General features: G+C 47.9%; 1 protein-coding gene across 1 annotated transcript in view; it reads left to right on the plus strand.

Moving 5' to 3' along the window:
• Nucleotides 1-14,567, plus strand: part of ADRA1D (adrenoceptor alpha 1D) — a 23,595-nt gene that overhangs the window by 1,228 nt on the left and 7,800 nt on the right. Inside the window, exon 2 of the mRNA XM_015596878.1 lies at nucleotides 4-877. Coding sequence (XP_015452364.1) covers nucleotides 4-877 — 874 coding nt within the window. The remainder of the gene's footprint in view (nucleotides 1-3; nucleotides 878-14,567) is intronic.

Raw genomic sequence — 14,567 nt, forward strand, 5'->3', positions numbered from 1 at the left:
GAGGTGAACGGCACGGCGGCCGTCGGGGGTCTGGTGGTGAGCGCGCAGGGTGTGGGCGTGGGCGTCTTCCTGGCTGCCTTCATCCTCATAGCCGTGGCGGGCAACCTGCTTGTCATCCTCTCTGTGGCCTGCAACCGCCACCTGCAGACGGTCACCAACTATTTCATTGTGAACCTGGCCGTGGCCGACCTGCTGCTGAGCACCACGGTGCTGCCCTTCTCGGCCACCATGGAGGTTCTGGGCTTCTGGGCCTTCGGCCGGGCCTTCTGCGACGTGTGGGCCGCCGTGGACGTGCTGTGCTGCACGGCCTCCATCCTCAGCCTCTGCACCATCTCCGTGGACCGCTACGTGGGCGTGCGCCACTCCCTCAAGTACCCCGCCATCATGACCGAGCGCAAAGCGGCCGCCATCCTGGCGCTGCTCTGGGCCGTAGCCCTGGTGGTGTCCGTGGGGCCGCTTCTGGGCTGGAAGGAGCCGGTGCCCCCCGATGAGCGCTTCTGCAGCATCACCGAGGAGGCAGGCTACGCCGTCTTCTCCTCCGTGTGCTCCTTCTACCTGCCCATGGCCGTCATCGTGGTCATGTACTGCCGTGTGTACGTGGTAGCGCGCAGCACCACGCGCAGCCTTGAGGCGGGAGTTAAGCGTGAGCGGGGCAAGGCCTCCGAGGTGGTGCTACGCATCCACTGTCGCGGCGCCACCTCGGGCGCAGACGGGACACACGGGGGTATGCGCAGCACCAAGGGCCACACTTTCCGTAGTTCGCTGTCTGTGCGCCTGCTCAAGTTCTCCCGCGAGAAGAAGGCAGCCAAGACACTGGCCATCGTCGTGGGCGTCTTTGTGCTCTGCTGGTTCCCCTTCTTCTTCGTTCTGCCGCTAGGTGAGTGACCCTCTCCCACAAGCCCCTTCCCTTCCTCCCTGAGCCTGTGGCTGCGCCTTCCTGGCACCCAGGCTCGGATAGTCCTGCCAGGTGACTAAGTTCACCACATGGAAGGCAGACTTAGTAACCTCCCTGGTCTCTTAGGCTGCTGCACGCGCCGCTTTGTGGGGGACAAACAAGAGGCTCCTCGTGTTTGCAGGGTTTATTTTACAGGCTTTTAACTTTTCTGGCCTTCTCCCTCTTTTCATTGCCATTACAAAGCTCTGGGCTTATTTTTCACTCCTGATCCCCCTAAATATCAAAGGTCCGTGGAAATCTGTGGAGGCGTCTGTGCACAGTATGTGGTCAAGTGTATGTGTGCCTCTACATATTAAGCATCACCATCACCCTGCCCCCGGATGTACATGCCAACCGCCAGAGGTGGTACACAGCGTGGACCTACACTCATTCATGAGCAGCAAACGCTGGCCGACATGTACATAAGCAGGCACCAGAAGCCACCTGCTTTCTCCCAGCACTCATTCAGTTTGGAAACTGGGCCCACTCAGATACCCTCCCCAGCTGGGCTCTCACTTCTGCAGTCTCCTCTTGGAGTGGAAGGGAGAGGGCTACGTGAGGGTGAGAAGGAAAGGGAAAAAGGCAAACTACGAAGTGTAAAGTTAATGTTGTTCGTCGCCATTTTTTAAATTTACTGAGCCCTTGAGCACTTCCAGAGGACTCTCCTGTTTCTTCCACAAGGGTCCCTGCAGTCCTGAGGGGTGGACAGCTGTTCTCAAGGGCTTCCTCCCACACCTGAGGTCCCTACTGGAAGCGTTGAGGCCGGTCAGCACAGGAAGGAGAAGGGGAACAGCATTTCTGAGGATGCATTTGCCTGAGTCACTCCCCCAATGGCTGCAACCTCAGCAGGCCCAAGCCAGGATCTTCCCTGCCTTTCCCAGGCTTATCCTTCCACACTCTGCAGCTGAGTCGGAAAAGGGACAATGGCTTCCCTCCTGCTCCCCTGCAGGCCCTCTCCACATAGCAACCAGATTGACTTTTATACATTATAGAGTGTCACGCTCTACGAAAACTCCTCAATGCTTTCCCACTGCCCTGGGAACAAAATCTAACTCTCCACCATGACCTGTGAGAGGGTGACCTTCAGATTTATTATTGTCCAAACCAAAATGAGACACTAGGAAGATTTATGCTAGAACCACAGGCATGAACCAGGACAGTGTGGGCAAACCCAGATGTGATCCCGCTCCTGTAAGGGAGGCCCTGAATGACGGGCTATCTCCCCTCCAGCCCCATTGCTTGGCAGCTCTGCCTTTTGCTCACTTCATACTCTGGCCCCTCTGACCTTCCACTTCCTTGTCCACACCCAGTGCTCATGTCCTTGCATTTGCTCTTCTCTCTGTCTGTCCTGCCCTCTTCAGCCCCTCCTGGCTAACTCCCCATTGTTTAGGTCTTGGTATAAATGTCCTCTCTTCAGAGAGGCCTTCCCAGATGCCTCATCCTCAGTGTGTCCTTCTCTGCATTTTCTTCCTCAAGACACAGGTTCACTCTTTTACTAGCTCCTTAGCTACAGTAGTATCTTGGTTTGGTGTCTGAATTTCCCCCACTGGCCCAGAGGCTCTGCAAGGGCAGGGCTGTGGTGGATGTGTTGTCACTGAATCCACAGCACCTAGCACAGTACCTAGCATATGAGGAGCAATAGAGCACAGCAACAAGGACCACTGTCTCTGGCACCAGGTAGCCTGGGTTTGAATCCCAGCTCCACCCTCTACTAACTGTGTAACTTCTGGCAAATCTCAGAACCCCTCTGTGTCTCTGTTTCCTCATCTATGATATAGGAATGGTGGTGATGGTTATAATGCTGACCTATTATAGGGATGTGGTGAGACATCAGTGAGATATTATGTGTGACTTTAACTGTGGCATGTGGTGAGTGCTGTGTGAGCTGTTGCTTTTGTAGTAAATGCTCAATACGAGATAAGGAATGCATAAATCACCAACTTGTAAAGCACCCAACCAAAGGTTGTTGGGGTAGGGAGAGGGATAGAGGGAGAAGAGAGAATAGAGGGCGTAGGGGGAAGGAAGAAGGCAGGCAGGAGAAAGTCATTGCGCCCCCCTTTAGAAGCACACCCACCCAATATTTAGAAGCCCCCAAGCCCACCACCTAGGCTCCTCGCCCTGCCAGCCGACCCTTGCTCCAGCCTTGCCCAGCACTGCCCTGTCCCAGATGCCCTCATTCCCCGCCTGCCCCTCGATTCACACCAGCTACTTTAGGGAATGATCAGCCTGTGTGTAGAATGCCACCTCCCTGCTATGGCCTTTTTACTTCTTTTAAAATTTCTAGTTACAGGATAATGGACAGATAAGGAGAAAATAATATAGCAAGTGCCTGTGTAAAGGCAATCACCCTTGTTGAACAGATACACACATTTTGCCATAGTTGCCTCAGATCCCTTCCTCTCTCTCTGTTTTCAAAGAAATACAACACAGCCACAACAACTAAGTTCCCTCCTCCTGTCCTTTCTTCTTTTGCCCCCCCCACCAGAGGTAAATCTGGTGTTTATCACTCCCATACATGTTTATACTGTTACCGAAAACATGTATATCCATGATAATATAAAGTTTTGTGTTGTGTGTCTTTAGGATTTATGTAAATCGCACCATGACTTGCGTACCAGTCTTCAGTTTGACTTTATACCCAACATTATATCGCTGAGATTTATCCATGCCGGTTCGTTTTAGCAGCAGTATAGTATTCTGCTTGAGAGTGTTCCACAGTATGTTGATGCGGCCTCCTGCTGAGTGTCGGGGGCGGCAGGGGGTGCGGGGGCGAGGGGGGATCTAATTTGGCAATTAACAATCAACACTGCGAAAGGCTACTGTTTTCTGAGGTCTAGATCACATGTCCCCCCTTTCCAGGAAGTCATCCCTAAATTTCCATGGCCTTTGCCCCTGGCTGGCGCACACTGCTCTCTCTCAATCCCTCCATCTCTGCTGCTCCTCGCACCAGGCATGGGGACCCGGGATGGAGGCTGGGGGGAGGTATCCTTATCTCCTCCTTCCTACCAGTCTGTGCTGTGCCCAGACTCCCAGGGCACCTCCCCAAGCTCCAGCACAGAGCCCAGGGCCACCGGTGGAGCTGAATTAAGTGGAATCTGGCAACAGTGAGCAAATAGGACAGAGTTCAAGCAGAGAAACAGAATATTCCAATCATCATGATGTGATCTGGAGGGCAGGTCAGCAGAGAGAACAAGAGGACAGAGCCTGAGGTGGGGGCAGGAGTGGCTTAAGGACTGTGCAGGAGAGAGAGAGGCCCAAGAGGTCCTGACACCACCCCCCAGCACTGGGCCCAGGGTTGGGAGAAGGAAAGTACCTTTGAAAGAACAGGAAACATTCTAAGCAGAAGATTTTAGGGGAGAATGTGGCATACCGAGGGCTGGCATATGGTGAGAGATGGAGGGCATTTGGAACTTAGATAAGGGGGCCAAGGGTGGAAATGGTTACAGAAGCAGGAGTGTGGAGCACAGTTTTCCCAGAAAGAGGATGGAGGGACAAAGAGAAGAAAGGAGCTGAGGATGGAGCCCTGGGGGGTTCCCAGTTTGAAGGAATCGGAAGGGGACAGAGAAGGGAGCAGCCAGGAATGGCATCTCTCTGCTTCCAGGCCCTGGTCCCCATGCCAGGTGTGAGGAGCAGCAGAGATGGAGGGATTGCGAAAGAGCATTGGGTGCCAGCAAGGGCCATACACCATGGAAATGACGGCACCCAGTAGGGCTACAACCCAGGGGTTGTCAAGCAGGCCCGGAATGCCCCTTACCCACACCTCCACACACAAAGCCGAGTGGAAGCTGCAGCCACAGCTACAGCAGTGACATAGCCAATGAATGGCCCCAAGTGCCCAGAGGGCATTGAGAACCTGAAGAAGGGAACCCAGGGTCCCAGAGGGACCTTGGCACAGGAGGCCTTGGACTGCCATCTATAAACCTGAAGTGCTGTGGGTCAGGCCAGAGTAGCAACAGAAAGAGACAAAGATGGGGTGTCCTGAACCATGAGGACTCTGGGAGCCCAGGTCAATGGCCAGAAAAGAATGGAACACAGACACCAGGCACCTAAAATCCTGAGGGGCCTGGAGAGGGGCTGAGGTCATCCCCCACACCTCTAGCTGCCCTCCTTTCCCCAGGAGGAGCAACTGCAGGGCATGTCGCAGGCAGGCAGAGGGTCAGCTCAAAGAACTTGAGACATCACTTGTCCTACACTGAGATTCCAGACAGCAAACTCAGGGAAGGCATAAGGACGTGAGAAGCAGCACTTACCCTCTTGAGAGGGTGCCCACCTGCCTGGCATTTTGTGCTGATGGTCCAGCTGTGCTGTCTGCTCTACGCTTACTGACCAAACATCCGTTTGCCCAGAACAGTCCTGATTTTGCCTCTTGACCTGAGTGATTACTAGTGCCCTTTTTACTCTCAAAGATATTTTAGTCTGGATGATAGAGTATATGGTCACCAATCCTTGGGGCCTTTGGAGGAGGGGCTCTTGGCAGCCCTGCCCATGACAAATATGTACCCCTGCCCTCATTCCAGCAAGCTGTAGCAAGACTGGGTGCCTGGGGAAATCACAGGACATTATGTAAAGATCCCTCCTTACAAGGCTTCTTTAGCCCAACTTACAGAGTAGTATAAGGAGGGACAACAGTTAGGGCCTTCTGCCTACACGGAGACTCTAGAGAAAGGGAATATGGCCCAGATGGGGCCGTCTGGAAGTGCGCTTGATTAAAGCCTCTGCCCCAGACACTTAGTGCAAGGGTCCCCTCACACCCAGAAATTAAATGCTTACACACTGTATGATTCTATGTTTATGAAGTTTAAAAACAGGCAAATAGTGATAAAAATCAGGATGGTGGTTACGTGTGAGAGTGTATGGGTGGGGAGGGGTGATATTAACTAGAAGAGAGTGCAAAGAAACCTTCTAAAGGGCTAGGAATGTCCTATGTTTTGATCAGGGCAGTGACTGCATTGGTGTATTCACATGTAAAGTCATCAGTCTGCACTCTTAAACTATATGCACTTTATAAACTTGACTGTCGGTATCTTATGTCTTAATGAAGAGAGAGAAAGCAGGAAGAGGCAGGAGAAGGCTGTGAGCCATGCTGAGGAGTTGGTGTCCAGATTGGAAAGTACTCTGGCAGCTGGTGTGTGCATCTGAGAGTGTTGGCCAAGTGCCAAAGGACCCATCTCCACAGGCTCCTGAGGTCATGCGGGGGTCTCATGAGGGGGTCTACAGATGCAGGGAAAAGAGACCAGGTCTTCAATAATGGTAGTTCTGTCCTCTGGCCCAAAAGCTTGAAGGAGGAGCTGGCATTATGTCCCCTATCTGTGCCTTTGTGGCACCTGGCACATAGTAGGTGCTCAGTCAATGTGCACAGAGGGAGGAAGTGGCAGAACCCATGGCCTCTTCACATCCTGCCATGCCAAGGGTCTGGGTGGCAAAGCACAGTCCTCTTTTTTTTTTTATTGTGATAAGAACATTTAACATGAGATCTACTCTATTACCAAATCTTTAAGTGTACAATACAATTTTGTCATTATACAATGTGGTATAGCAGATCTCTAGAACTTATTCCTTTTGTTTAGATGAAACTTTATGCCTGTTGATTAGCAACTCCCCACTTCTCCCTCCCCCCAGCCTCTCTTAGAGTCTATGACTTTGACCACAGGCATACTTCATTTTATTGCACTTCACTTTATCGGTGCTTCACAGATGATGCATTTTTTTACAGTTCGAAGGCAAGACCCTCCACCAGCAAAAAGATCATGACTTGCTTTCTTGCGATACTGCTTTATTGCAGTGGTCTGGAACCAAATCTGCAAAATCTCTGAGGTATGCTTGTATTTTAGATACCTCATAGAAGTGGAATCATGCAGTCCTTCTGTGACTGGCTTATTTCACTTAGCATAATAGCCCTCTATGTAAAACCAACCATCCTTATTAGTGATGTATTGGGGTGGCCCCCCATTTATGTAACCTAAAAAAATTTTTAAATGTAACAGCTAACATTTATCGAGTGATTACCACGAACATGCAATGAACTAGGGTTGGGATTTTTTTTTTATCATGGTTAGTTTCAAACACATACGTAAGTAGATAGAGCAGTACGATGACACCTGGGTACCCGTGACCCAGCTTCAATAAGCATCAATCCAAGGCCACTCTTGGTTCATCCCAACTCCCACCCACTTTTCCACTACTGTGGATTATTTCGAAGAAAATCCAGACATCATACCAATATGTATTTCTTCAATATGTATTTCTAAAAGATAAGAACTTTTTTAAAAATAACCACAATTCATTAAATGTATAAAATAATTGTTTAATATCATCAAATATCTACCCAGTCTTCAAAAGTTGCCTATTGCCTCTTAAATTTTTAGTTTGTTTGACTCAGGATCCAAAAAAGGTGCATATATTGCATGTGGTCGATTTGCCTCCCAGGTCTCTTTGATAAGATTCTCCTCCCCTCACCTTTTCCCTTTCAATTTATTTGGTGAGGAAATTAGATTGTTTGTCCCAAGGAATAGCCCACAGCCTGGAGTTTGCATCTCCATAGTGCCATGTTATGTGTCCCTCGGTTCTCTACACTTTCTGTAAACTGGCTTAATCAGATTCAGATTCGGTGTTTTGGGCAAGAATTCCCTTTCATTATGTTAAGATCGATCAGGGGCTAGGGTGCCATCAGTCTGATCCATCCATTGTAAAGTGTCCCATCAACCTTTCACCCACTGGTATTAGCAGCCATTAACCATGGCCTGGACTCATTATGTCACTGGGACTTAAAGTGCGATATCCAAATTCTGTCATTCCTTCTACATTTGTTTGCTAAAATTCTAAAAAGAATTCACCATTAGCTGTTTGGTTACTTGAAATAGAGTCTGTATGAGAAGAGCAGAAGAGCTACTCAGTGCTCCCCTATATCAGAAGAGTCAATTCTCTAACATTCTCTACAAAGAGGACCAGTAGATTTTTTTAGTACCATGACGAAGTAATTTTTAAATTTGTCACATATTACAAACATCACTGTTTTGGGGTTGGCCATTAGTTGCCCTTTCAAACTGGCTCCTGAGACCTTTGGCACAACCTGGAGTCTTGACCACTTCCTCACTTTCTGGTCTGATGAGACATTGCAGGCTCAGCATGTTTTTTTGGTTTTTTGGGTTTTTTGGGTTTTTTTTGCCTGGACCTGGCAGCAGCCATTTCTCTAAAGAGCCCTAGTCTCTTTTTAGTAAAAAAATGATCATTTAAAGACCACATCTGAGCTCTTAGCTATTCATTGATACTGGTTGATCACCAACTCAGTGAGAGCTAGAAAATACTTTTTTTTTCATAAGAAAAATACATCACTGATGGGGGTGGACTTCAGTCCTTGGGCACAGATCTCTCCTCCCCTGAGGGTCTTGTCCTGTGGCCAACCCATGCTGATAGGTTAGTCTCAAATGACTGATGAACTGTTCATCACTCTGAATCACTCATGAAAGACTTGAGTGTTGGGGTCACATGCTTTCTTCTCCACTCTCATCCCTACCCTGGTCATCAGTGTGACTCCACTGTACCGAGGTGACCCATGCAGAGACCCTGGCCTGAAGACTACAGTGACTTCCTGCTTATCCTTTCTTCCCAGGGTCATAACCTGGCCCTTATGCCTACCTTGATCTAACTCCTCCCAAATCCTCAATGCGCTTATCCTTTCTTCCCAGGGCCATAACCTGGCCTACCTTGATCTAACTCCTCCCAAATCCTCAATGAATCTCTGCCACCTGAGTCCATCTACTCATTGGCTCCCATGACACCTGCTCATTCACCCCAACCTTGACCAAGCCTTCACCTCCCTGCCCTCACCTTGCCCTCTGGTCAGTTAGGCCTCCCTTCCCAGCTACTACCATGATCCATCACTTTACCCGATCTCACCATCTTGAATTCTCTTGCCTCCACCTACTTCTGTGAGCCCCAAATCCTGAATCCAGCATTCGTTTATGTGGAATACAGTGGTGTACTGGTAAATGTTTAACAGTTGGCTAATGTATAGCACCTGCCCATTTCCACTGGTGTAATTATTTCCACTGTGATCAACTTCAAGCTACCAAAGAGACATGAATCCGCTTGCAAAGTTTCTGAAATTTTAACAATCAGCTCTTGTAAGCCATGGCAAACCAGTATCTAGCTGAGCACTTGCTAAAGAAAAATCACATTTTCCATAGTCAAGCTTCTTCCTCCAGAAGCCTCAGTGTGTCTCCAGAAGTCCTGCATGTTCCCTGTTGGCTCTGAAACTCTCTTAACCCCTCTTTTTTCCTAAGGGATCTCACTCTATCAGTTACTGGTCAACCATCCCTGTCTTCCACTTGTCCTCTGCCCACACACACAGCAAGTAGTTATGTCCTGAGCTTCCTGTAAAAGTAATTCACCCTCAATCTTGTGGCCCCTTCGCCCTCATCCCCTCCCTATCTTCTCACTATAATCTTTTCTCCTTTTTACCTACTTGCAAGAATATCCCTTACTACTTACCTTTTTTTTTTTAATTCAATATTACTCTTAATCCTAAATTTTAGAGCTGGAATTAGAACCCAAGTACTCTGGCTCCAGAGTCCTTGTTACTTCATGCCAGGGTCAAAGGTCAGGTGGAGGCCAGGCTTCAGGTCAGTTGACAGCAATGTTTGTTTTTATTAATTTTTTATTTTTCAATTACAGTTCATGTGTACAACATAGTGATTAGACACTATATTACTTATGAAGTGATCACCCCAATAATTCTAATACCCACCTGACACCATACGTAGTTATTACAATATTATTGACTATATTCCCTATGTTATATTTTACATCCCCATGACTGTTCTATAATTGCCAATTTGTACTTCTTAATCCCTTCACCTTTTTTATCCATCCCTCCAACCCCCTCCCACCTGGAACTATCAAAATGTTTTCTGTATCTGTGAGTCTGTTTCTGTTTGGTTTGTTTATTTTGTTTTTCAGATTCCACGTATAAGTGAAATCATATGGTATTTGACTTTCTCTGTCTGACTAATTTCCCTTAGTACAATACCCTCTAGGTCTATCCACGTTGTTGCAGATGGCAAGATTTCATTCTTTTTTATGGCCGCGTAATATACCATTGTATATATGCGCCACATCTTCTTTATCCAGTTCTCTATTGACAGACACTTGGGTTTCTTCCATATCTTGGCTATTGCAAATAATGTGGCAATGAATATAGAGATTCCTGGGCCTTTTTGAATTAGTGTTTGGGTTTCTTCAGATAAATACCCAGAAGTGAGATTCATGGGCCTTTTTGAATTCGTGTTTGGGTTTCTTCAGATAAATACCCAGAAGTGGAATTGCTGGGTCCTTCTTTGTCTCTTGTTATAGCCTTCGTTTTAGAGTCTATTTTGTCTGATATAAGTATTGCTACTCCACCTTTTTTTTTTTTCAGCTTTATTTTTATGAAATATCTTTTCCATCCTTTTACTTTCAGTTCGTATGTGTCTTTTGATCCAAAGTGGGTCATATTCTTGTTCTCTTATCCATTCAGCCACCCTACGTCTTTTCATTGGAACATTTAATCCATACATTGTAAAATAATAATTGATAGGTATGCAGTTATTGCCATTTTATTACTCATATTTTTATCTTTTTACCTCCTTCTTCTTAAAGAAGTTTCTTTAACATTTTTTGTAATACTAGTTTGATGATGTGAACTCCTTTAGCTTTTTCTTGTCTGGGAAGTTCTTTATCTGTCCTTCAATTCTACATGATGGCTTTGCTGGTAAAGTGAGCTCAGTTGTAGGTCCTTGCTTTTCATCACTTTGAATATTTCGTGCAATCCTTTCTGGCCTGCAGTTTCTGCCAAGGAATTAGCTGACAGTCTTATGGGACCTCCCTTTAGATAACTGCTTTTCTTTTGCCACTTTTAAGATTCTCTCTTTGTCTTTAACCTTTAGCATTTTAATTATGATGCGTCTTGGTGTGGACCTTTTTGGATTCATCTTGTTTGGGACTCTCTGTGCTTCCTAGGGTTGTATATTTATTTCCTTTGCCAGGTTAGGGAAGTTTTTCATCATTATTTCTTCAAATAGGCTTTCAATTTCTTGCTCTCTCTTCTTCTGGTACCCCAATAATGCGAATGTTGGTATGCTTGATGTCCCGGAGGCCTCTTAAGTTATCTTCATTTTTTTAAATTCTTTTTTCTTTTTGCCATTCTGATTAGATGTTTTCTGCTACCTTATCTTCGAAATCACTGATTTGAACATCTGCTTCATCGAATCTACTGTCGATTCCCTGTAATATATTCTTCATTTCAGTTATTGTGTTTTTAATTTCTGACGGGTTCTTTTTATGTTTTTGTTTCCATTTTTATGTTTCCTATCTCTTTGTTGAAGTTCTCAATGAAATCACTCTACGTCTGGTAGATTACTTATCCCCATTTTGTTAGTTCTTTTTATGGAGCTTTGTTCTGTTCTTTCATTTGGGACATGTTTCTTTGTCTTCTCATTTTGGCTGACTCCCTGTGTTTGTTTCTATGTATTAAGTACTTAGAGCTGCTATGTCTCCTAGTCTTGGTAGAGTAGCCTTATGTAGTAGGTGACCTGTGGGGCCCAGCGGCACAGACTCTCTGATCCAGAGCCAGGTGCTCCAGGTGTGTCCTTTGTGTGTGTGCCCTCCTGTTGTAGTAGAGCTTTGATTGCTATTGGCACATCAGTGGGCAGAACTGATCCTCAGGCTGAATGGTTGTGAGCACTGGCCATGACTATAGTGGAGGAGCTGTTGTTCAGGGGCTGACCCTATGGAGCAGGATTTGCTTTAGCAGGGCTCTGGCACCTGCTGAGTCAACCCTTTGGGTGAGTCATCTGCAGAGGTGATTGGGTGGTGCTCAGGTGTGGTCTGAAGCCACTGGCTGTGTTGGTTCTGGGGCCTCTCAGGAGGGGGGCTCTGGTGCAGGCCAAGGTCATCTTCCTCTGCCCTGCCAGGGACACTTGGAATGAGCTACAAAGTGACCTGCAGATGGTTGCCACTTGTGCTGGGCTTAGTGGTAACTGGAAAGGCTGCGCTGCGAACCAAGGCCACACGCCACTAGTGCCAGGCTTGGGACCACTTAGTAGGAGGCCAGATGCTGCTAGTTTGGGGTTTGTGAACCTTTGAGGGATTTTAGGAAAGCCCGCAGTATGAGCCAAGACAGGCCTTTTGTATGTAAAAACCACTGGAAGCAGCTTGGCTGGGGCAGGGTCTCAGGGAATCACCAGGGCAGAGTGAACGGTGTTAGCCAGGTTGATAGACTCAGGTACGATGCCTGCCTGCAGGCTAGGGTTCAATAAAGAAACAATGGCTTCTGCCAGCAATTCTGTCTGGAAGAAAGTTGCCCCTCCAGTCCTCATCCTGAAGCCAAACAATTCAGCTCCTCCCTGTATGTCCCTGGTGCTTTTTCAAGCTGCTCCTCCAGCACTGGAGCTCAGGGCTAGTGAGTTCATCAGCAAGTAAGTCCATGCACAGGCCCTTTAAGATAAATGCCTGGGACTCTGGCAGGCTTCCGTGTCACCCAGATAGAATCCCCCTCAGCCACAATCCTCGCTGGTTTTTACAGCCAGAAGTTATGGGGGCTTCTTTTCCCAGCACTGGTGATCCAGACTGGGAAGCCTAGTGTAGGCCAGGACCCCTTGCTCCTCAGAGAGGACCTCCACAGCTGAGATAGCCCTCCTCATTTTTAACTGCCACACATGAACATGGGACCAACCCATTCCATACCTCTGCCTCTTCAACAAATCTCGACGTGACTTTTTCTATATATCTTTAGTTATAAGACTTCTGTTCAGCTAGTCTTCAGGCAGTTCTCAATGATGGTTGTTCTGTAATTTAGTTGAAATTTTGATGTGGTTGTGGGAGGAAGCAAGTATAGCAATTACCTACCATCTCGACCAGAAGTCAGCAGCCATGTTTTAAGCTTTAAATTTTCACTAGACCCCTCAGCCCCTGCACTCATCCCCCAGGCTCAGATTCATGTTCCCTTATGTCCCAGATACTGGCCACAGTGGGGTCTTGAGCATTGCCATGGGACAGGGCCACTTCCTATGTGATCCAGTTCTCTCACGGACACCAGAAGACCCCCAGAACCCTTGAGCCCACCCCTCAAGGAAAAGTCTCTGAGTTTCTGAGCCCATCTCTGGCCCCTCATGAACCCTACCTCACCCTGTTTCATGAGCTCTATGCCCACCAAAAAATGTCTCCTATGAGTGCTAAAGGATTTGCCTGCCCTTGCTTTGTGGGTGGTGACCCAGCAGGACAGGATCCTGGGCCCCTAAGAGCTGGCATTGGGGTCTCATAGATAATGCCTGGCAGCTCGGTGCTGGGACTCCCAGATAGAGTGACCACTGTCTGGGGACCTTCTCTCCTCTGGCTTAAGCACTGATATACTCAGACCTGTGAGCCATTTGTCAGTGCAGCCCCAGAGCTAAGAAGCTCAAGTTTGGATCAGGGTCCAGTTTGGCTGAGCACAAGGACCATTTGGCAGAGTCTTCAGCCTTGGGCACTCAGAGCTTGGGGCATGGCCACACCAAGGCTGCAGATCAGAAAATAATGAATTAATACATGACAACAAAGAGTAGAAGGAAAGGAGAGAAGAAGGAAAGTGAAAAAAGAGAGAAGAGAGAAGGGGAGGAAAAAGAGTTGATGGGAAATGGGTAGGGCCCAGTATAGAACTTGGAACAGGTCTGTGATTCATCTCCCTGCCAGGCAGCTTCTGTGGCTCTAGGAGCTGCACCTCACCTCCCCACCCCCCACTAGTGATGGAGCAGGTGGGTAAAGGGGAAGACTAGGGTGCAGCCTGATATTTCATGGTTGACTGCAAGTTATGAGCAAGGCTGGCCGTGAATTCTGACATTCTGCCAAGGAAAAACAAGTTCCCTTCTGTTGAGGCCCAAAACGTACTATTAATCACACAGTCCGCCCCTTGGCTTCAGAGCTGTCACTCCTCAGCAAGGCTTGGTCACATTAGTCACTGCCAGCCTTAACTGGCATCTAAGCAGCAACTCCGAGGCCTGGCCATTCCTGTTCCTTAGGAAAGGGGACTGACTTATGATGATCAGGCTGCTAATACCACCCTCATAACTGCTGCCTGAGTTTCCCCAACAATGTGTGGGCCAGAATGACCCAAACTAGAGAGTGGGCTCACCTACTGATACAGGATCAGGTAATATCGGCCCTCCCAGACATTAGGTTAGACTCCTGACAGAGACGCCCCAATTTAGGAAATGGAGGAAGGCAGGTGGGAATGAGCTTGATGGAGATGCACATAAGGAACAAGGTCAAGGAGCAGAGAGAAGCAAGCAAGAGTTGTATGTGCAACCACCTACTTCTAGTACCCTTACTGCCTCTCTTCATCGGCAAGTAAATTCGGCCACTGACCCACTCCAGCCTGCCCATCAAGTGGGGAGAAGTGGACACGAAGTGCACACTTGTTCCCTGCCTTTCCTGGCAGTGGACAGAAGAGTTGACACAGTGACCAAGGCATAACCCATAGATTGTAGGTTGGGGACTGAGCAAAAGGCTTGAAGACACATCCACACAAAGAGTGACTTGGGTCAGGTCCCTAGATGCAGAGCCTGAGATGGGAGTTCTCTCTTGTGGGCTGAAGAAGGTTCTCAGGAGGCACCTTAATGGG

The sequence above is a fragment of the Pteropus alecto genome, unplaced genomic scaffold, assembly GCF_000325575.1.
Source record: "Pteropus alecto unplaced genomic scaffold, ASM32557v1 scaffold45, whole genome shotgun sequence".
Taxonomy (NCBI): Eukaryota; Metazoa; Chordata; class Mammalia; order Chiroptera; family Pteropodidae; genus Pteropus; species Pteropus alecto.